At 31.7% G+C, this 23,066-nt stretch overlaps 4 protein-coding genes across 7 annotated transcripts in view; 3 read left to right on the top strand and 1 right to left on the bottom strand.

Annotated features, from left to right (window-relative positions):
- Positions 1 to 5,005: 5,005 nt before the first annotated feature.
- Positions 5,006 to 12,212, top strand: LOC105112767 (EEIG1/EHBP1 protein amino-terminal domain protein). Its single transcript, XM_011008608.1, has 9 exons — positions 5,006 to 5,179; positions 6,128 to 6,889; positions 7,327 to 8,417; positions 8,856 to 9,141; positions 9,274 to 9,498; positions 9,854 to 10,027; positions 10,600 to 10,794; positions 10,913 to 11,026; positions 11,584 to 12,212. Exons 2-9 carry the CDS (start codon positions 6,218 to 6,220, stop codon positions 11,914 to 11,916), a joined length of 3,090 nt encoding a protein of 1,029 aa, XP_011006910.1. The 5' UTR covers positions 5,006 to 5,179; positions 6,128 to 6,217; the 3' UTR covers positions 11,917 to 12,212.
- Positions 12,213 to 12,836: 624 nt separating this feature from the next.
- On the bottom strand, positions 12,837 to 15,115 carry LOC105112766 (P-loop containing nucleoside triphosphate hydrolases superfamily protein). Its single transcript, XM_011008607.1, has 4 exons — positions 14,364 to 15,115; positions 14,116 to 14,256; positions 13,725 to 13,883; positions 12,837 to 13,232 (listed from the first exon to the last, which is right to left on the bottom strand). The coding sequence occupies exons 1-4, from the start codon at positions 14,721 to 14,723 to the stop codon at positions 13,080 to 13,082; spliced, it is 813 nt and encodes a 270-aa protein (XP_011006909.1). The 5' UTR covers positions 14,724 to 15,115; the 3' UTR covers positions 12,837 to 13,079.
- A 5,904-nt stretch (positions 15,116 to 21,019) lies between these two features.
- The window catches only part of LOC105112765 (UPF0481 protein At3g47200-like), an 11,675-nt gene continuing 9,628 nt past the window's right edge, over positions 21,020 to 23,066 (top strand). Inside the window, exons 1-2 of one of the 4 annotated variants that reach the window (XM_011008601.1) lie at positions 21,020 to 21,111; positions 21,248 to 21,330. The gene's annotated coding sequence lies outside the window, so the exon portion shown is untranslated. Of the gene's footprint in view, positions 21,112 to 21,197; positions 21,331 to 23,066 lie in introns of all 4 variants that reach the window. The other 3 variants (XM_011008604.1, XM_011008605.1, XM_011008602.1) reach the window with 3 other exon arrangements.
- The window catches only part of LOC105112784 (UPF0481 protein At3g47200-like), a 9,665-nt gene continuing 7,624 nt past the window's right edge, over positions 21,026 to 23,066 (top strand). Inside the window, exons 1-2 of the mRNA XM_011008626.1 lie at positions 21,026 to 21,108; positions 21,773 to 22,756. Of these exons, the coding sequence (XP_011006928.1) occupies positions 21,780 to 22,756 (977 nt within the window). The 5' untranslated portion in view covers positions 21,026 to 21,108; positions 21,773 to 21,779. The remainder of the gene's footprint in view (positions 21,109 to 21,772; positions 22,757 to 23,066) is intronic.

Here is a 23,066-nt window from a genome sequence, read left to right as displayed (position 1 = left end):
TAAGAACTGAAATGGACTGTAACTAGTAATCTTCAAGGGATGGTGCTGCTTCAACATTCTTTGAAATAGCAATTTGATTATACCATCTGACTGTAAAACCAGAACAAGACAAGAAAAGAAACTACATATGCTCTTTGAGAATTGAAGCCTGTCATGGAGAACTTATACCATATCCATGTTGAGGTATTGGCAGTGTAGCTTGTGTCTGAAGAGACAAGGCCTTCCTATTCACCATTGGTTTCTGGTCGAAATGTTGACTTCAAATGCACCCAAAGCTCTTAGACTTGGTGGTTTCTGACATGACATGATCTTTGTACCTTCAGTCTTGACCTGATATGGCTTAACATTTGGGAAGAACCCATTTTATGCTGATTTCAAACATCATCTCCAACTGGCTCGACTTTAAGCTAAGGTTGCTGTACTAATTTATGCTGAACATGTTGCCACTTGTACAAGTATCATCAAAGAAAGGGGTCAAATGTGTCGGTTGCAGCAAACTTTTTTTTTTTGTTCCTATGTTGATGGTTGCTGTGGAGATTTTGTCATCAGGTAGACATGCCTGTGAAGCTTTAAAATTAAGGGAAAGGAGAGCTGTCAAATCCTACCTGAAAAAAAAATATATTACTTATTTAAATCTTAAAATCAAATACAGATGAGGAAATTTATGTTTCCCAAGAGATTATAATACATTATAATCACAATAGATAAGAGAGATAGGGAGTAATGCATAATCTTTGATCATCTGGACAGAGACTTTTCAACCACTGCTTGAACCATTCTTGCTTTGAGTTCAAGGCCGACCTACTTGAACATGCATGGAGCTGCATCTTGGTCATGTTTTTATGAATGGGTCGGTGCACCTTACAGGTAGCTGGGTCATGAGTGGCAGAGCACAAGTCATTCTCAAGCTCCTGTAAAATTAACTCCCCATCTCAGACTGATTTTTGTGCCTTCAACTTCAATTGCGGGCTTAAAGTATAGGAGGAGGGTGGAAATGATATGACTTTCAATTCGGATTCCGACCTCAACAAGCCCTAATAAGTTACTTCATTTTTTATTCTCGTAAATTTAAATTTAAGGATAATCTATTTCCAAACTCTATTGAAATTTAGGGCGGTATTTGAAGGTATAATAATTATTATTTTTAAAAATATTTTTAATTTAAAAATATATTAAAATAATTTTTATTTTTATTTTTTTTAAATGATATGCGAGTGTAACTCATCTAAGAGTACATGAAAGACACTTCTCAATATCTAAAAATATCTATTTATTGTGTCTTTAGAAGTATTGTAGTGTCATCTTCTTGTTGATGCAACACATATATTCAGTAGTAGTTTGATTTGTCGCTAGTGAGTATTTTTTTTATCTCTTTCTCCTTCCTCAAAATTTATAGCTTGATTTTCTTGGTTATTAGTATTTCAACTTTGGTTCTTATTATTTTGATTTTTTATTTTTTTTATAAAAATTTTATTTTTTTTCAATTTTATTCTTGAATCCCGATTTATCAAATATTATATTCTTTAATGGTTCTTATTTTTTGGATTTCTAGTTTTTTACCTTGGTTTTTTTTATAAAAGTTTTATTGGTTTTGAATTTCATCATTTAATTTAAATTGATGGTATTGTGTTTTTTAATTTGATTCTCATTGTTTTGATTTATAATTTTTATTTTTTATTATTTTGTAAAAATTATTTTTTAATTTCATCCTTTAATTACATTATTATTTTTATTTTCTATGTTAATTTTGAGCCTCATTTTTTCAAAAAACAAATTGTCCTTTTACCAAATTATTTCTTTTTTAATTTCACCCTTCAATTAAGTATAAAATTTATTTTGTATTTTTTTTATTGCTATTTTTTAAAATCCTTCTATATAATTGAAATTTATTTTTAAATTTTATTATTCGATATATAATTGATTGTGAATTAGATTTTATAATTTTTTTTTTCAGATTGGATATTTTGAATCTAATAACTTGAATTATGAATTTAAAAAGTTAAAAAATTATAATTTTTTTATTTTTTATTTAATTATTCAAATCATATAATATAAACAATGGATTCCTAATATATATATATTTGGTTAGCTCAACTTTAATTATTGTGATTATAGATTTATTGTGATAAGTTCTCTATGCTGTTTTTTACATCATTCAAGAACCCAAATATTATTTCATACACAACAGAATAAAACATGGTTACCAAGGCTGATTTCTATTCTAAATTATAAGCAAAGCATGCAAGGAGCAGTGAAAATGAAGTTGAATCTATTTAGGGAATGACAATGGATCAGGTTAGGTCGAAGTGGTCTTTTATGCACCACACTTGACTCGGTATCCTTATAATTATTACTTGCATCCGATCATATAGGACTGAGTAAGGTGAAGGATCTTCCTAGTAACCGACTCGACCTGTCCTAGACTTTTATTTTATTTTATTTTAAATTCTCTTTAAATTTTTCATAGCACCTCATAAAATCACATCCCTAATAAATTAGTATAAAAAATCTCATATATTTAATAATCTCATTTTTCTAATTCACATATTTAAGATATTAATACTACATCTAATTTAAAAATATAGAATCATTCCACTAAACATCAATAATAATATGTACTAATTAATAGATAGTGATTAGCATGCTTATTATTATTATTATTATTATTATTATTATTATTATTCAAGATCTCTATTATATTAAGAAATTATGTATATGCTGTTGAATTTAAATATTTGTTTTTTGTTTTTTTTTTAAATTGACTTACATCATATACTTCAACAAAGTTACATCAAAATCCTGACTTATATTATATCACTTAGTATTTGACAAATATATATTATATATAATATTAAAAGACATTAACATACTAGTTTTACATGTCTTTTTAATAATAATAATAATTAATGATCATATATTCATAATTATATATTAAACTTAAATAATAAAATAAATTAATTCACTTGAGGAAGATGATGCCTCGAGGAATGCAATGACACCACGGACGTCAATTTTTAACTGTCGGAGTCATCTGCAGAAGCAACACGAAAACAACGGAGCAACATCACGCGCTTTATTAATTTTTTTTGTTTTTTATTTTATTTATTAAATTACCACATTACCTCTAATATCAAATAATTACTAAAAAAATATTTAATTATTATTTTTTACTGTGCTAGCTGGGGAAAAAAAAGTTAGATGTCCGTAAGGATCGAGTGAAACTTCCATCTCTCAGCCTACCTTTGTAACACATGAATGCAATCCCCTGTTGCTAATTATAGCTAGAGTGGAGGCGCGTGTTCTTGACTGAAACAGCATTGGTGACGCCTAACTAAATAATGTCGGCGAATACAGACAGCCAAGTATGAAAGCGACGGCAACAGTAACCCCCACGCGCAGCAACTCAACGTGAGTTGGCAATTCACTCCAGCTAGGTTGCTCTTCAACTCGCGGCCGTTAAGTTGGATCACTCTTTACCGGACTCTCAGTCATCATTAGCCCACCGGGCCCACCGGGCCCCGATGCCGTCGTGCATGATTAGTGCGTGCTTTACAAACTCTCATATGAACCCGTTACGTATACTCCTTAGCTAACCTTTTTTAATCAAATAGTTAATTTATGTGGGAAAAGTGAATCTGCTCCCGAGGTATCATTCTGTAAACAAAGAGATAAACGACAAAACTCTTCTAATATGAACGAGGCTGTCCAGCATCTCTATCGACACTTCTTTTGGTGTGCTTGGTTATACGAAAAAAAATATTTTTTAATTAAAAATATAATAGAGTAATATTTTTTATTTTTTTATATTAACAAGGTAAAATTATAAATAATTTTTTTTTTAAATATTTTAATTTAATATTATTAAGTAAAATACAATTTCAAAAATATTTTAAAAAATTAATTGAATCATATTATTAGACATATTTTAATCTTTTTTGTCCCATGACCATGTGGTATCTATTTAATTTTTCGTATAAAAATAAGGTGAAATATATCTTTTTAATATAAAAAAATATTATTTATATAAAAAATAAATAATATATTATTATTTTCGTAATTATTATTATTATTATTATTATTATTATTATGGGAATCATCATTATTACTATTTTTTAACTAATATTATTATTATTATTATCGGTATTATCATCATCATTATTATTAAAAAAATTAAAACTTTGAGTTTGAATAAAAAGATATAATTAAAAATAATAATTTTTTTAATAAGGATACCAAATAATATAATAAAAAGATAAAAAAAGATGGATCAAAGTGAAATCATTATTATTACCGTTGAAAAAACTAAAATTATAAATTTGATTTGAAGAAAAAAACTAAAAGCCATACAAACTTTGTTAAAAGAATAAAGAGATAAAAATACAAAATTAAAAGTAAAAGAATTGAATAAAAAATTATTATATATAAAAATTAAAAATCAAGAGTTAAAATAAAAACACTTAAAACTTTAACAAAAAAATAATAAAAATAAAACTAAAATAATCAAATTTAAAATATCAATAACTATTAGGAGATGCAACACTGATTGCTCAAAAAACACAACATGTCCTACCCGTTGAAACTTGTATATTTTTAATTAAAAATATTATTTTAATAATAAATTACAATATTATTTTATGCAAACTAATAATTAAAAAAAACAGAACCATTGTGATTCTCCTATATATTTTATTATATTTGTTATTCTTGAAACCAAAAATTGCAACCAAATTATTAAAATTTATCAAAACAAAATAAATTGATTTTTAGAAGATTTAGCATGAGTTTACAGTTTTTCTAAGGCAAGTAAAATTCTTTTTTTCATTTCTATTATTTTAAAGAGAAAATAAAAACCGTAAATGATAGCAAACAACTATCCATGGTTAAGCTAATTCCTTCGAATATAATTAATCAAATATATAAATAATTAGGCAAATTTTGTATGTTGGTGTCGGCTTTGCTTTCTATTTATTTATTTATTTATTTTTATGAATGTCTTATTACCAGACAAGACATTCTCTTTTTTAATCTGCCTTGCTCACTCAACACAGAAACACACACAAGCTTCTTCTGACAGTCACAAACAGAGAGAAAGAGTTAAGAACCAGCTTGACTAATGACAAAAAATCCGAAGGAGAAGATTCTGTAGTTTCTCTAAATCCTGTGAAATCTCTGGTAGTAGGTGAGTACATCAAAATGCTAATTTTTTTTCTTTTTTGTAATTTCAGTTTCATCCGTTCCATATTAACAAATTTACTATAATACTAAGCGTTCTATCTTTTTTTTTTTTTTCCTGATACCTGCATTTTAATGTTTCCCTTTCGTACTTGCTAGTTCTTGTTGAAAGTTGACATTTCTTTTATGGATAAGTTTTGGGTATTTGTGGATCTAGTAGTGTAACCATGATAAAGTGACTAAGAAACTTGTTGCATTTTGGTTTTGTTAGATTTGTTTAGGATTACTCGACGTCTCTTTGTAGTAGTGTTTTATTTATTTATTTTCTTCATGTTTAATGTTCTTTTTGCTTGCAGCAGTTTAATGAGCTAAAAATGAGTTTCAATTTTGTTCAGTAATTGCTTTAATTGTTACTATTTTTTTCTTCCATTATTTGGAAATCTTACCATGCAGATATTATTCAAAATTAGTTCTTTCAAGGATGTGAAGACATATCTTGCTCTGCTTTTTTTGTTAAAAAAAATTGTGAGGAATTTTTGTTTTTGTCTTCATAGCCTTGGAGTTGTGAATTTTTATCTTTAATGAGACTTTACAATGTTTGGCTTAAACTTTGTTGGTAGGAGGTGCATGTTGCTCTGCTTGGTTGTTGAGAAAATGCTGTGAAAGGAAAGATTATAACATTCTGAGTGTTTCTTATTTTCTGGGTTTTAAACTCAAATAAAGGGAATAGTTAAGCTAATCTAAGCTTGAGTGAGATTTCACAATTTTCTGTACTAAGAAATAAAAAATGGTATAAAATGTTTCAGTTCCTTTTCTTTCCTTTCATTAGCAATTGAATAGAAAAATTCTTTTGTGTCATTAATCTGTGCACTGTCTGGTTCTGATTTTACCCCTATATTTGTAAAGCTATGAAATTCTTTAACATCTGAGTTTTATATGCCTTCTGGAATTTTAGGATCTTGGAGTTCTAGGCTGTATAATTAAACAACCATAACCACGTTGCCACGGTGTTTGGATTTGGTGGATTTCAAGTGTATGCTCAGAAATGGTTCTAGGTATGAATGGAAAGAACAGGAGAAGCTCCTCAGTTCAGGTTGATTATTTAGTGCACATTGAGGATATTAAGCCTTGGCCTCCATCTCAGTCTCTGAGATCCCTTCGTTCAGTCCTCATTCAGTGGGAAAATGGCGATCGCAATTCTGGGTCTACCAACACTGTTGTTCCTTCGCTTGGGACTGTTGTTGGTGAGGGGAAAATTGAGTTCAATGAGTCTTTTAGATTACCTGTGACTTTGTTGAGGGAAGTGCCTGTCAAAGGCAAGGATACTGATACCTTCCAGAAGAATTGCTTAGAATTCAATTTGTATGAGCCTCGAAGGGATAAGGCTCAATTGCTGGCAACTGCTGTTGTAGACTTGGCAGATTATGGTGTCATCAAGGAAACTATAAGCCTAACTGCTCCAGTAAACAGCAAGCGGAGCTTTAGGAGCACACCTCAGCCTATTTTGTACTTTAAAATCCAGCCAATTGATAAGGGCCGTACTAACTCCTCATCTTTATCAAAAGGGGTATCAATGGACAAGAATGGCGGTGAATCAGTTTCAGCATTAATGAATGAAGGATATGCTGAAGAAGCCGAGGTTGCCTCTTTCACTGATGATGATGTTTCGTCCCACTCATCTCTGGCAAATGGGGGTTTGCCTCCTCAAAATGATGTGGTACTCAGTTTCTTTCTTTGGATTCGCTTTTCAAATCAAGTATTCAATTTTGAACCTATTTATCAGTTAACCAGTTTGGCCTGCATCAACTTTCTACTTTTATGACTCAAAAAAATAAACAAACAAAAAAGGTTTTACTATCACTGCTACCATTGAAAAATAATAACGGTGTACAATCAATAAGCTCCACCATTATCTAGAAACTTCAGAAATGAACCAGATTTGAATAATTACCAATCATCCGTTCAGGTTCTTATCATATCCTGTCAAGACAGCTTATTTCTAGTTTTCAGCAATTATGTTTTGCAACATGTTATTCCTCTGTCAGGACCTATAAAAGGAACAGCCTCTTGCATTTCCGCATCTGGATGGCCATCCTGTGAAATTAGTTTCCATTGTAACTAACAGATAAGTTAACCATTCATATTGAATTGCAGAATGGATTAGTCAGAATGACAGAGAGCAAGCATGTTGTTAACAAGGAGCCTACTGCAGCTTCACAGATTGAGATGGAAAAACATACTGCATCACAAGAAAAGCTGAAAAGAAGTTCATCTTATTCATCATCCATAGATTTATCATCTGATGTTGGGAGCCCAGTCAATGGTCATGCTTCTGTAATGAACTCTGCTATCTCTAGTCCATCGTCAATTCTGAAAGATGATGTTGCTCAAAGTGTTCATTCTTCTTCCCCATCCTTCACTTACAAAAGCAAAGATGAAGAGGCTAATACCAGCAAGAGAAGCAATGGCCATCAGGATGTGCTGCAGGAAGTTCATGAAAAGGTGACTAATAGCATCACCACAATTAGGAGAGGTGATATTTTCCAGAACAATAATGAGAATACATCTTCAGATGAAAATCCCCACGTTGGTGCAAAGCTTGGCAATACAATCTCTGGTGATTTTCAAGTAAATGAAGAGCGTAGTCAGAATGGGGAAGAGCAAAAGCAATTCTCAGAAGATGAACCAGTTGATAATTTTCCATATCATGCTAGAGATGATGACCCACTGGGGAGTTATACATTTACTTCACCCAGGGGCGTTGATATGAAGGGAAATATCCTCAAAATTGATAGATTAAAGCATGTGAAATCTGTTAGGTCATCATCAGACTCACTGAGGAGCAATGGATTTGGTATCAGAAATCAGCACAATGAAGTTGGTCTGATGAGAGATGCACATCACAGTGCTGGGAGCCTTAGCTTCAATGAAAGAAAAAATGCACAGATTTATCCGAAAGATACCCGAACAAACATTTTAGATGGCAAGATCCATCAATTGGAACACAAAATAAAGATGCTCGAGGGAGAGTTGAAAGAAGCTGCTGCTATTGAGGCTTCTCTTTACTCTGTTGTTGCTGAGCATGGAAGTTCCATGAGTAAGGTTCATGCTCCGGCTCGCCGCCTTTCTAGACTATATCTTCATGCTTGTAGAGAAAGTTTCCAGTCAAGAAGAGCTAGTGCAGCTAGAAGTGCCATTTCAGGACTAGTTCTGGTTGCAAAAGCATGTGGAAATGACGTCCCTAGGTATTTCTAATTCACATCCTTTTCTACATTTCCAGGCATCTTTCACCATGCATCATCATTTATTTTGACATTCTAAAGTATTGGAAGTTGGATTCCCATCATAGTTACATGTTGGATCCAAGAAGTTATCTATTCTGGTTTGACCAAGTGAATATAGTAACTGCCTTACAAAGGCTAAATCACCTGACCCCGCTCCACAACAATATTGGAGCCAAAGGACAAAAGAAAATCATTTTATTTTGACTGGAACACCATAACCCTGGCCATGAACCATGATGTGTTTTTCAACCTGAAAACATCGTGTGGTGGAAATATAATTGTTTAAAAACCATGTCACCTGTGGTACTATTCATTCTACTGCTACTTTCTTTACTATCTAGCTGATATTCTCAAAATTCTTTTGCAAGCTCATGTTTCATGCTTTTACTCTAAATACAGGTTGACATTTTGGTTATCAAACTCTGTTGTTTTGAGGACAATTATAAGCCAAACTATTGGTGATACAGAAAGCAAAATTTCTTCAGGACAATGTACGGAAAGGAAGGGAAACAAGATCATAGCATCTTCATTGAAATGGAAAGAGGTATCTCCCAGCCGAAAGGGAAATAAGAATGGTCTTTATGAAGATTCCAGTGACTGGGAGGACCCACATGTATTTACATCTGCACTGGAAAGAGTTGAAGCTTGGATCTTCTCCCGCACCATTGAATCAATCTGGTGGCAGGTTCTTCATTGATTCAACCTGTTCTCCTTTGTCTTTGTTGATTTCTCATTAACTGTACTATTATTTTAAAATTTTGAAACCCTGCTTCTTTAATATTACTTTACATGAATCTTTTTCATGGTTCTGCACCAGACTCTGACCCCACACATGCAAGCTGCTGCTACAAAGGAAATTGCTCAACTTGATAGTTCTGGCTTAAAGAAAAACCTTGGAAGGACATCGCGGTTGGTTCACGAAGACCAAGGGAACATTTCATTAGAGCATTGGAAGAAGGCATTCAAAGATGCCTGTGAAAGACTTTGTCCTGTTCGAGCTGGAGGCCATGAATGTGGCTGTTTACCTGTGCTGGCAAGACTGGTAAATCTATAAATCTCAATGGTGTCATCAAAGTTAATGTGTTTTTATATACCACTGACAAGTTATAGCATGTGAACAACCAACATAGCTTACAATGGAATTCTTTGAACGTGAACAACATATGGTAATGCTTTTACTGTGTAGATGGAAGGAATATTTGAAATATCATCTGAAAACAAAGAGTGCTGAATTGTTGAACTCATATGGTTGTTGACAACATGTTTGCTGATAATTGTTTCAACTAATTTTCATTTGTTAACTAATATTATTTGTCTTTGATTATGCTTTTCCTACTATTGATAATTTGTTTCTGCAAACAATATGGCATGATAATATATTACTATTATGTTTCTAGATAATGGAGCAATGCGTAGCTAGATTAGATGTGGCAATGTTCAATGCTATCCTTCGTGAATCTGTTGATGAGATCCCAACTGACCCAGTATCTGATCCCATCAGTGATCCAAAAGTTCTCCCAATTCCAGCAGGGTCATCAAGCTTTGGGGCTGGTGCACAACTGAAAAATGTGGTGAGGATAAAGTTCCGACACAGAAGCCTAACCTAAGCCTAACCTAAGGGAACTTGTTGCTGTTATCTTTTAGAGTTTGACCTTCATTTTGGTCTCTTATTGCTACCTCTCTTAAACTTGCAACCATTTAGTTGTAAAATGGGAGTCAAACCTGTCTCCCTTTCCTTTCCTTTTTTCAAAATTGAAGAGGAGGACAGTTCAGATCCCATCTGACATCTCCAAAAGTTGTACTAGATGTGACTTGTTTTTCTCCTCTTATTTCCACATTTGAATAATGCATGTCATGCTTCTCTCGGGGGAAAAAAAAAAGGAATGAAAGAAAGAAAGAAAGGGAAAAGAGGCTTTTCATACTAAGAAAAACATCTACATACCATGCATGCATGTGATATTTTGATGCTGCATGTCCATTTGTCTTCACAAGTTGATAAATCCTATTCATACCAAAGACTAGACTTGATGGTAAGAGACACCAATTTGAAAGCCATTAACCTGTATTGTTGGAGAGGGTGTTTAAGGTTTTCTATGGCTGCCATTAATGAAGTAACTTTCCTTGTACTTTTTGAAAATATCAGATTGGGAACTGGTCAAGATGGCTGACTGATCTATTTGGTATGGATGATGATGACTTGCTTGAAGATGACAATGAAAACGATGAGATTGATGAGAGACCAGACACGACATTCAAGCCTTTCCATCTCCTTAATGCATTAAGTGATCTCATGATGCTTCCAAAGGACATGCTCTTAAGTAAATCCATCAGAAAAGAGGTTTGACATACTCACGCTATTTATTCATTGCAAGCTATCATACTCACACCCTTCATTCATCTCAAACTTGCATGAGCCATGTTTTCAATCCTTAATAAACGTCATGCTATTTTTGAAGGTATGCCCCACATTTGCTGCACCATTGATGAGGAGGGTTCTTGATAATTTTGTCTTAGACGAGTTCTGTCCAGATCCTATTCCAGATGTTGTGTTTGAAGCCTTGGACACTGAGGTTAGTCACATTCAAAATGAATGGATATGTTTCACTTCTATACTTATCAGTGGTTCTACTCAGGCATGTTCCTGGAGGCTGATGACATTTAGCATGAATCTTTTTATAAGGGTGCAAGTTGTTAGTGAGTTGGTATTGGTTAAAAAATATACAAGCAATTTAATGTTGGTTGGTAAATTGGTAATTAATCTAACTGGGACCAAATCCTTGTTAGTTATTACCAAAATGTTGCATAAAAGAGTTGCACAAAAAGATCTTAAAACAAGAACAGAGAAATTTGGACCCCAGAATTTTGCATTAGTTGTTACCCTCTGTTCCAATGATTAATTTGCTGGTTTTGAGTTGGCCACAAGCCTACCTTGAATTGGCTCTATTTTAAAGCTAGCTAGAACCACAGACCAAATTGCATCCTCTTTTCTATACTACATTTAAAGAGTACTAAGTATTCTTGCCACCATGAATTAGCTGATTTAAGGGTACTGTGGTATCACCACCAGGAATAAGCTCATTACGAGATCATAAGCAATCATCTCTCTCTTTTTTTTTTTTTCATTTAGGATGCTATTGAGGCTGGAGAGGAGTCTGTCACAATGGTACCATGCATTGCAGCTCCTCCTATCTATTTACCACCTTCAGCAGCTTCCATTGCCAAAATCATTGGAGAGTTTGGAAGTCAATCTAAGCTGAGAAAAGGTGGCTCCTCAATTGTCAGAAAATCCTACACCAGTGATGACGAGCTTGATGAATTGAATTCACCTTTGGCTTCGATCATACTTGATGGGGCGCGGTCTTCACCTGCCCCAACAAAGCCCAGCTGGAAATCAAAGAAGGACATTGACAATACCATCAGATATGAACTTCTCAGAGAGATATGGATGAACAGTGAGTAACTATATATGTAAATTCACATGTCTATACAAATAATATATGATTAGCTTTGTTTGTTTTTTAGTATTAAATCAGCGGTCAAGTTTTGGGTCCATTTGGTTATCTTGTACTTGTAAAAAAGGAAAATGCAGATCGTGTAGCTTTAGAGAACATCTCAAACCTTCATGTAGAAATGGAGTGCCTGTTTTAGCATTTTGAAGAGAAATTTCTCTTTTCATGACCTTCATTATGATTCTTAAATCTCTCAACTGATAAAGTGCTTCATGAAAGTGGTCACGTAAAGAGGTGTTTGTTTTAATTAATTCCTGAATTTTTAGGCATGTGTATTAGCTTGCACACCCTATGTTCGGGTCTTGAAGCTAAAAACCAAGTTGCCAACTTGCCCTGATAGTGTTAGGAATTTGTACGGTCCAAAACTGGGTTGACAGAGTGCCATTGTAACTGACGTGGAAGTTAGCATGCCGCATGCATACATCTGAATCTGGAGCTGGTCTTCAGAACATTTCTCAAGGAGCTCAATATTCCTACGACAAGGTGTTAGGGTTATTAAAGCGCCATAGTCTTTTAGTAGACTCATGTAACGGCATAGATGTTCAGACCTGGCAAGCCTGCAGATGCGAACAATTAGTTCAAATCAAGGTTCGGTTGCCGCCATTTGAGTAGCTACATTTTTTCTTTTCTCCCGTCATTATCATTCTAGGAGTGCGGGGTTTGAGTCTAGAAACCTTTTAACTCCTGGAGCTCAAGCCTTGACCGTGGAGTCAGTCCATCATCACTGAATCAAAGCTTCATAGGCCGTCCCAGTTTCTGAAAGTTGAAGAAAGGAAAAGACACGAAGGGAACAAGCATATGATTTCCACAGAACTAAATTCGTGTACCAGACAGATTGAATTGAAACACAATATAGACCACAAATCAGAGACAAGACGCAAAAGTACACTTGCCGGTGTTCTTTGTTTTATATCTCTCGCCAAAATTACCTTACAACCATACATTCTCAAAATTGCAACTGCTTAGATAAGCTAAACTTCGAAAAGAAAGATCCAAAAATCCAATTGGACAATCGCCACACCAACTCGTATGGTGCTCCCATTATAAATATTTACTATACCATGCCTGCTTGGGAATGAAACCGAAGCAGTCCACAGTTTGCATAGAAGAAAAATCATGCAGCCAATTTTGGTGAAGAACTAACAGCACTCAGGTGTTTGAGGTGTAATGCAGCCAACAAGCCTTGCCATGTTTCTCCAGATCCACCTGCCACTTGAAAGTCAAGAAGCTTCTGCTGTTTCCTGTAGTATCCTTCCAATGCTTTTCGCTAATAAAAGAACAAATACTTAATGAGCAAATTACCGAATTCCTCTGATTAAAATATTAATTTGAACCAAAAGGACTCAAACAATCGTTTGACAATGTGAAAAGACATTTTGTGGTATATTCTTTCAAGCAGCAAACGTAAGATAATATAACTCATTTTTCTTCGATGCAACCATATTCCAATAATGATGACCAGAGAACTGAATAAACGCTCCAATATCCAAAATCTACACGAAGTTTGATAATGAAGAATAGGAAAATATCAATAGTAATACAAAGCACAGGGCCATGAAAACAGCTATCAGTGGCAAAATGCAATTCTAATACAACCAGGCGAAAATATACAGCCCTTTCAGAGGCATCTAGGATGCCAGAAGTAAGAACATAGATAAGCATTGTTTTGAACAAACAAAAACTTATAATCACTAAATGAACACTTCAAAACACCAATAATGCGAAATCTAATTCAGAAATGAAAAAGAACACGTTGTACCTCCTGCGCGTATATTCGAGACTTTTCATTTGACACACTTCCCGCATCAGCAACAGTACTAGAATTTTCTGCACTTATAAGATTCTTTTTCACCACATTCCCTTCACCGCATTTAAAATTAACAACTAGATCAATATCCGCAATTTGGTCAAGAATCTCCTGCAAAGAAAAATCCCACCATTTCCTCAATCATCATAAGACAAAATGCCATAATTACATATAAAAACACCACCAAAAGATGCAAAATAATAATAATATTTTTTTTTTAAAAAACAAAATCAACTTCCATTCCTTCAACAGTCCTTAAATTCTACCAATTAAAACAAAACCCCACAATCATCCACTTGCTTGCGAAACACAAATGCCACTAATCAGAAAACGAGAAACTTACAGCCTGAATTCTCGTTCGGGGAATTCCTTCCAAAATAAACCCATTTTCACCTCTATAATAACCCTCTTCAAGCCTTTTTGATAACAACCCAAAAATCACATCTTCAGGCACTAATTTTCCCTCATTCACCGCATTTGCAATCTAAAAACAAAAAATTCCAAAAACCAATCAATATCAAATCCCATTAACCAAAAAAAAAAAATAATTTAAGACCAAGACTTTACGATAAAAAAACCCTAAAAAAGCACCTGTTTATAAACAGAAGAGTTAAGGTTAAGCTCTTGACGAAGAAGGGTACCCATGGAAATGTGAGGAACTTCTAGAAGCTTCGAGAGTTTCTCCGCGTAAACATGCTTTTTAGCTCCTGGGTCTCCTATTAAGACCCACTGCACTCCTTTCCCTGAAGCCGACCCAGCCACCGACTCCAAATTCGGCTTCAGCAGATTAAGCTGTCCGTAGTCTTCTACGGCTTCTGAATAATAGTCATCATAATAATCATAGTCGCATTGGACTGCTGCTGCTGATCCATAACCTCGACTGCCGGGGAATCGGCTAACACGACGGAATGATGGCGCTGCGGTGATGGCTAATCGGTTAAGCCAGGCCATGGCGGCTATTGAGAGAGATTCTTTTGCAAATATGAGCAAAAAGAAAAGGAGGGTTTCTAAGGAGAAAAAAAGTGGGGTTTAAGAGGAAGAGAGGAGGAGACAGGTTTGATATGGAAATGCCCTTGGTCCTTGTAGAAATTACGTAATACCACTATAGCTAATAAGAGTGCGACACGTAGAAGATGTGTTAGTAGGGTTTGATTTTGATTGGCTGAGAGGTTTTTGAACTTTGAAGTCAGAGCTGGGATCGTAACTTTTGAGGAGCTTAAAGAGGGAAAGTTGGAGCTGTGTTTGTTTTGGTTAACGGTGGGGTCGGAGCGACTCGAGGTTTCCACAAGACGTGGAGCCGCTTAGAATTACGACACCTGGCGTTGTGGTTTTGAGTGTTTGTTTATGTGGCAGGATATGTTTTTTAAATTATTTTTTAAAAGGTATTAAATTAATATTTTTTAATATTTTTAATTATTTTAATGTGTTGATATTAAAAAAATTATATATTAATTCAAAAAATTAAAATGTACTTATATTATTATTAAACATAAAATTTCATGCCTTATTAGGATTCAATTGTGTTTTTATAATTTTATAATTTTTTAAAGTTTTAAATTATTTTTTTATTTTAAATTGTTTTGATATATTAATATTAAAAATAAATTTTAAAAAATAAAACATATATTATTTTAATATATTTTAAAATAAACTCGAAAAGCTAAACGGGACTTTTATACTATCTTCCTTCCGTTGCGCCACGTTGCAAGGTACCTACTCTACAGGATAAACATTAAACTAGCCAAATGCTTTAGCGCATCTTTGATAATTCCATTATGTTCATTAACATTATTTTTCATTTTTAGTTTTTGTTTATTTTTTTAATAAAACAAATTAGAAAACATGTTTATTTATTGAAAAAGAAAACAAAGTTTTTTTTTAAAAAATAAAAATGCATCAAGATAAAAATTATTTTTATAATTTATAATAGTCATCTTAATAGTTTATATTCATGATAATATAATTATAAAATATTAGTTTTATTTCATTCAAATTAAAAATCATCATGTTAAAGTGATATTGTTAATTTGGAAAAAAAAATTATATTGAATTTATAATAAAATTAAACTTATACTACTAACTGAATATAAAAATGTCAAAAGAAATTCATTTTTACATTACTAAAAATAACTTGGATATAAAAGAGAAAAATTGAATTGCTTATATATTTTCTTTATATGAAAAACTAGTAAAAAATGAAGATCTTCTAAAATATATTTTCCACAGTATAATTTTTTTAAAACTAGTATTTTAATTTTTTAGATGGATAAATATTGTATTTGAATATAGATTTCTAAATATGACTCCAATTTTTTTAAAATTAAAATATTAATTTATCTCTAAAACTCCTTGTATTTTGTGATGTCGTCCTGGATTTTATCAAATTGCACAAACTTGATCTATTTTTTATATATAAAAAACTAATAAGAATCAACTTTTTACTGTAAATCGAGACATATTGTACTGTGAATTTAACATTATAATGATTATTTTGTCATTCAAAGTAAAAGTCATTGAATTACCCATTGGGCTATTACAATCCTTTTTTTAAAATTCATTAATTTCTTTTTTGACTTTGTACTTTTTTTTAAACATAATAAAATAATTAAATTAACTTTATAAACAAAATTCTTTAAATGGTTTTTTTTTTATCTTATTTTTAGTTATAATTAAATTGGCTGAAGGATAATTTTATAATTTAATAAATACTAATATTATTTTAAAAAAGATTGTTGTATACATTACACGCATCAGTGTATGAGTTGTTTTAACCCTATTTGACAAGTGTGTAATGAGATGTTTGGTTGAACATATGATAGTTTATCGGATGACGTTAAAATTGTCTTAGGCAATCTCTCCATCCTTATATAGCATGTCTAACCAATGATCCTCTGACTTAACTCCGATAACCTTTTCTTTTTCTTCTCTCTTTTATCTTTGTTTTCCACACCTGACCTTTTAAATTTTCAAAGCAATCTTTTAAATTATTTTTTTCTCTTTTTTGATTATTATTTATTTTATTTTAAATTATTTATAAATTAAATTTTATTTTCAATTTCACTTTCCTTTATTTATTTACTTTGTTAGATTTGATCCCTATTATTTTAATGTGTATATATTTTATTTGAGATAATTTTTAAAATTAATTTTTTTTTATGATTTCTTCCTCCAATGTTTTCTTCTCAGATTTGATTTCTATTCTTTTGATTGTTATTTATTTTTTACTTTGATAAATTTTTTAAATTGATACTTTTTTCCATCTCAACCTTCAATATTAAGTTAGTTGAGAATTAAATTTTTTAATTGAATTCAAATCTAAAATCTCTCTAGTTGCAAGTTTTAGATATTAATATAGGTCTCGAGCTTACTTGTTTTTTCAATTTTTTTAAATTTATATTTTTTTCAGTTTCATCATTTAGATTTTATTTAATTAGAGATTAGGATTCACTTTTTTTTGTTGTTTTCTATATGATTCTTCTCTAATTTTTAATATGACATGGATTATTTCACATCTTTTTATTTGTTGTTCTTTTTTTTTTTTTTTTTAATGTAGCCTATTTTATTAGGCATATGTGCAAACTGAGCGTTTTGGGTGAGGACCAGAGAGAATGCAAGGCTCAGAAAATACAGGTCTTAACGTGAAATAATTTAGAAACAGACGACTTTGGAGGGAAAATCCAGGAAACACTCCAATTTATATTATCTTACTCGACACAACTCATTAAAGTTAGTTAATATGCATATTATAGATGATAGTGAGTTAAAAAATTCAAATAAAAAAATATTATAAATCGAATGTGAATATTATAGATGATGTGTATATATGCTTTTGTCCCCATCTTCATTTTAAGTTACAATCCAATTTTGTGTTTGAGTTGATGGATTTTGTCATTTGTAATCAAAATTTGTGATTTATGGTAATTGTGTCTAAGATGGACTATATATGCGGTTACTATGTGATAATGAAGTTGAATTACATATACCAGCTGCTGAAAAAGTGACTAATAAATTTTTTGTTTTTATAGAAAAAATGAATTTCTTTAATATATATATATATACACCATGTTTTTATTTACCATTATTTTTTTTATTTTTGGATAAATTTTGTACGTGATAAAATTACAGATAATGTAATAGAATAATAAAAAATATTTTGTATTGAGTATTATTTATATTTATGATGTGTAATAGTTAAATCTATAACATTATAATTAAAAATCAGTAATATTAATATATATTTTTTTAGTTATTTTGTAGTCTCAATTTGAAAAGTATTTTTAACCAAATATATTAAATTATTTTTTATTTAATATCAATTTCATCCACAGTTTTAATTAAATATATATTTTTTTAAACTAATCTTAATTAAAAGTACTTTTTATAAAATATTTTTTTTAACTATAACCAATTAAATACCTTTTATAAAATAATTTTTTTTAAACCATAACCGGAGTAACTACAACAATATCAAATACACTAATTCTACTACATCTCAAGCCCAGAACTTGCTATTCTCCCATGCATTTGCATTTCAAACTCTAAAATTCTTCAGCTGACTCTATTGTTTTAGAACATCAATTGATTTCTGCCTGATTTTCTGAAGTGTTCTCAATTATTTCTACAAGCATCGTTTAAGAATAAGAAAATTCATAAGCTAGCCCGACCAATGAATATTTTTAATATTTATAAAAACAATTAATCTAATATGATATATTCAACCCACTCAAATTCAAAAAATTTAAATGAATTAAGATTATAATATATAAATTATTAAAAATAAAATTGATTATAATTACAGATCCAAACCTGAATAGAGTATATCCATAAACATCTTTAAAAAAGAAAAATCTAAACCCTTGTAGCTTAATTTTTTAACTATAGTAAAAAAAAAAAGTAGTCAAAGGGCGGAAACCAATTTATAAATTATTTTAAACATGCAGGATACGAGTCATGTCACCTTCAAACCACCCAAATAGTTTATAAAATAAGCTACACTAAGCTAAGTAAATATATTAATTTGGTCGTTTGTTATCAACTTCAATCCTTGGCTCCCTTGGGTAATGCTTGGCTTTGTTATTAACACCAATTTTCTATCTTTAGTTTTTTTATTTATTTAATTCCTATTGAGTTTTTATTTAATTTTATTTTTTAATATTAAATTAATAGTAAATCAATTTCTATATTTTATATTTTCTTATCATATAATAAGTTCTATAAAAACAAATTGAATCAGTATAGTCCATAACTCATGTCGCAAATTTAATTAACTATTAATCAAAGAATCGGGTTGGGATTTCTTAGCCTTTTTTTATATTTTTTGTTTTTGTTTTTTTTTTCAATTTTATTATTTAGTGTATGATTTTCATTAAATTTTATCCTTCAGTAATGAGTTAATGATAAATCAACTTTCATATTTCTTATCATAAAATAAAATAAATAAATAAATCTATCAAGTGGAGTTCATAACTCAGGTCATGAGTTTGACGGGTTGACTAAATATTAATTAAAGAGTTGGGTTGAGATTTTTTGGCTTTTTTGTTTATATCTTTAGTTTTTTTTTTTAATTTTATCATTTAGTGTAAGATTTTTATTTTTGAGTATTGGATTAATAGTAAATCAATTTTTGTATTTTCTATCATCTAATAAAATAAAAAAATAAATTTGGGCTAGTGAAATCCTTAATCTTGTTTGTGAGTTTGGAAAATTAACTAAATAATAATCAAATTCTTGAGTTATGATTTTTAAGTTTTAATGACAATGTCAAATTTCTTTTAGTGATCTAGGTATTTTTTTATGTTTAACCTACAATGAAAGCATGAGTGATAAATTAGTTAAAAACTAAAAAAAGAAGAAGATAATCTTCCTTGTAAAAATAAAAATATACATGCACATTCAAATATTTAACCTTCATTGTCCTTTTTATTTTATATGTTTTTTTTTATCTAAAGGTTAATTTTGGTTGTTCAAGAACGAACAATTTTTGTTCTTGTAATGTCATTATACAAATACAATTTATTTATATAAAATATAAAATAAAATAAAATCTAAATAAAATCACTATAATCTATTTGAAACATTAAAAAAAATATAAAAACAATTAAGAAAATTAGTTATTTTTTTAAATGAACAAAACAATATAAGATAATATAAAAGAGAAGGTATTAATTAAAATTTAAATAAAAAATCATGAAAAGTAAAAAAATAAACATAAAGAGAGAGGAGCTATTAATTAAAATTAAAATAAAAAATTAATCAAAAGTAAAATAGAGAGGCCAAGCATTTTTAGGCCTAATGAAAAACCTCTAGTATACTTTGATGTAAAAAGTTAGGTCAGCTTACTTCACTGTATTTTTTATTTAATAAAATAGATAATATATCATCTAATTTTTTTTTTTTAAATGAACAAGATGTTATTTATCATAGCAAATTACTTGATTAGATAATTTTCTAGTAATCTCTTGTCAATAAAAAATTGAGGTTTGAGCTCTTAGATATCACAAATTTATTTTTTCAACTTGTTTTCATTTGAAAATATTATAGAAACCTTAGTAAATTCATTTCCAATTTCAAACAACCTCTAATCACTTTAAGGACTGAAATTCAATTGAAAAAAAAACTTTATGGATCGAAATTAGTTTTCCCATATTAAATTTTGTTGGTAGCCGAAATATGGCTTTCCAAGCGCATTCTCTCCCCTCTATATTTTCCGGTGACTGTCACTTTGCTCTCTTAACATTCCAAAGAAATTGAACAAAGAGAGAAGCTTAAAATGGAAACCTTGGATACCATCTAAATTTGAATTCCAGGAATAGAAACCACAGGATGATGCAGTACAGCAGTCAAATGAACTTAGCAGGAGGAAATTAAAAGACACTACTTACTTTGTTGCTTTTCCACCGACGCTGTTTATATCACACTTGAGAAGTTCTAAAGATAGATTCCTAGGAAGTTTTGTCTCCAAAGCAAGGGATAAATTACTACCAAAGAAAAGAATAGGACTGATTCCTTAAATAAACAGAGCTTCCAGAGCAATTTATCAGAACCATGTTTTTGTAGATGCAAAGTTTCATACAATGCCCCTTAAGATGTCTCAGTATTGCAATGCCTTGAATATCATCCAGAAATAAGTAGTTCTTACTTCTTTTCATCCCCTCCTTCTGATTCTAGCTGCATGAGAAACATCTAAATTTTCCTCCCTACTCGGCCTATGCTTTCATAGACTTATCTTCAAATGCCTCAATCTGCTCTTCCATAAACAATAAACGTGCATGCCCCTAACCCTGAAGAATTCACTTTGAGAGCCTCAAGAACGAATCAAGGCTTTGGCTAATCGAGAAAGGTAATGCTTACCATTTTTATCTCTGCACAGTTGAATATCATAGTAAACTTTGCAGGGATGCACTCTGAAATGGTTCGGAATTTCAGCAGCAAACTTCGATGATACCATGTAAAAATTTTCTTGCAAATTGTTGCAGGCAGCAGTCAACAACTCAACATAGGTAATGAAATAAAATCATTGAGGTGTGAGAAGATCTACAGGAAAGTTGCATTCTGTCAGGTGTGGGAGAAGCTTAATGCTAATATATGTTCTCCTACAGTACCTTACACCACAGCTCGTTAGCTTCATTGGTCCTTCTGATTGCTCATTTGGGAAAATTGCTAGGAAAGTACTATTCTTTTCAGAAGGATTGAAAAATCACAAACCTTTCTAAACTCCCAACAGAGTTATGTTTGGAGTGCAGCTGAGTTCAAAACCTTGCAGAAAACTTTCTTCGTGTAGGATAAGTTTATACAAACCGGTAGGATTTGGAAGGGTTTGTGTTCTGAGTAGGTACTCGAATCATGGTTTGTTGAGCTTGGCCTGAAGAATTTATGGGTTTAAAAGAGATATATAATTCGTTGAATGGGTTACTGTTCACACTTAGCTTAGAATTCCTTTTCTTTCTCTTCAAGTAGATTCTAATTTTTACCTGTCCTCATTATTCTTTTCTTCTTCACATAGAAACGATGGCAAAATCCGAAAGCGATGGTGGTACAAGGAATGTTGATATATGCGGTCCTTCTCATGGAGTAGATGATCAGGTCACAGTTGATATTGATTCATTGACCTCTTCCGTTGAAAGTATGATGTCCCAAAATTTGATAATGTCTGATAAAGCATGCATCTTTAAAGTGCCCGACATTCTCCGAAGGCACAGCGAAAAAGCTTATACCCCCAACGCATTTTCAATTGGCCCCTGGCACCGTCACCATCGACTGATGAAATATACAGAGAAAGTTAAACTGAAGTATCTCAAAGGCCTTCTCTGCCGAAGATCTGCGAGCATAACACTGAAGGGGTTGATCAAATCCACCAGGGGGATCGAGAAAGAGGCACGTTCGTGTTATGCTGGAACAATTGATGTCGGTGTAGAGGATTTTGTCAGAATGTTGGTAATAGATGGTTGCTTTCTTATTGAACTATTTAGAAAGGATCGATATAATCATCTTAGAGAAGATGATGATCCTATCTTCAACATGTCTTGTATGTTGCAGTACCTATATCATGACTTGATTTTGGTAGAAAACCAAATACCTTGGTTGGTCCTTGAACACTTGTTCAACATGACCGCGGAACCTGGAAACACGACAACCCTCGCACAAGTTGCCCTTCCATTCTTTCAAAACACTTTTTCATCCAATCCACCCTCCATAGTTCCCTCTAACCAAGGACCAAAACATTTGCTTGACCTCTTAAGAAATTGGTTAGTTTTGTCATCTGGAAAAGAGGAAAATGGTGAAACCGGATGGGAACCTATGCCTTCCGTCACAAATCTTATAGACGCCGGAATTAAATTGAAGGTGGGTAAGTCAAGCAGCATCTTGGATATAAAATTCCAAAATGGTGTCCTGGAAATCCCTCCATTTCTAATTCAGGAGACAACTGAAGTCATCATTCGAAACCTCATCAGCTACGAGCAGTGTTCTCCTAAATGCACTGACAGAATCACTTCATATGCCGTACTCCTAGACAACCCCACTAACACTACCAAAGATATGGATACATTCACCAGTAGTGGAATCATTGATAATTGGTTGAATTCAGATGAAGCAACGCAATTCTTCAACAAGCTTTATCAAGATGCTTACTTGAAAAACTACTATTATCTAAAACTGTGCAAGGACGTGAACAAGTATTACCGGCGCAGGCTTCCAAGATGGCGCGCTCTGTTGATGAGCAATTACTTTGGCACCCCATGGGCAATTGTTTCTATTTTTGCGGCTGCTACTCTTTTGATTCTCACTATTGTTCAG

The sequence above is a fragment of the Populus euphratica genome, unplaced genomic scaffold (genome assembly GCF_000495115.2).
Source record: "Populus euphratica unplaced genomic scaffold, PopEup_1.0 scaffold367.1, whole genome shotgun sequence".
NCBI classification, from domain to species: domain Eukaryota; kingdom Viridiplantae; phylum Streptophyta; class Magnoliopsida; order Malpighiales; family Salicaceae; genus Populus; species Populus euphratica.
The sequence above is the reverse complement of the archived record's forward strand: the minus strand, read 5'-3'. Positions and strand labels throughout refer to the sequence as shown.

Excerpts from the sequence above, each read along its gene's own strand:
- LOC105112767 (XM_011008608.1), top strand. The coding sequence starts at position 6,218 with ATGGTTCTAGGTATGAATGGAAAGAACAGGAGAAGCTCCTCAGTTCAG. Across the intron at positions 9,499-9,853 it reads TACCTGTGCTGGCAAGACTG|ATAATGGAGCAATGCGTAGC; the intron begins GTAAATCTATAA and ends TTATGTTTCTAG. Across the intron at positions 10,028-10,599 it reads GTGCACAACTGAAAAATGTG|ATTGGGAACTGGTCAAGATG; the intron begins GTGAGGATAAAG and ends TGAAAATATCAG.
- LOC105112766 (XM_011008607.1), bottom strand. The coding sequence starts at position 14,723 with ATGGCCTGGCTTAACCGATTAGCCATCACCGCAGCGCCATCATTCCGT. Across the intron at positions 14,257-14,363 it reads ACTCTTCTGTTTATAAACAG|ATTGCAAATGCGGTGAATGA; the intron begins GTGCTTTTTTAG and ends TTTTGTTTTTAG. Across the intron at positions 13,884-14,115 it reads CCCGAACGAGAATTCAGGCT|GAGATTCTTGACCAAATTGC; the intron begins GTAAGTTTCTCG and ends TTTTCTTTGCAG.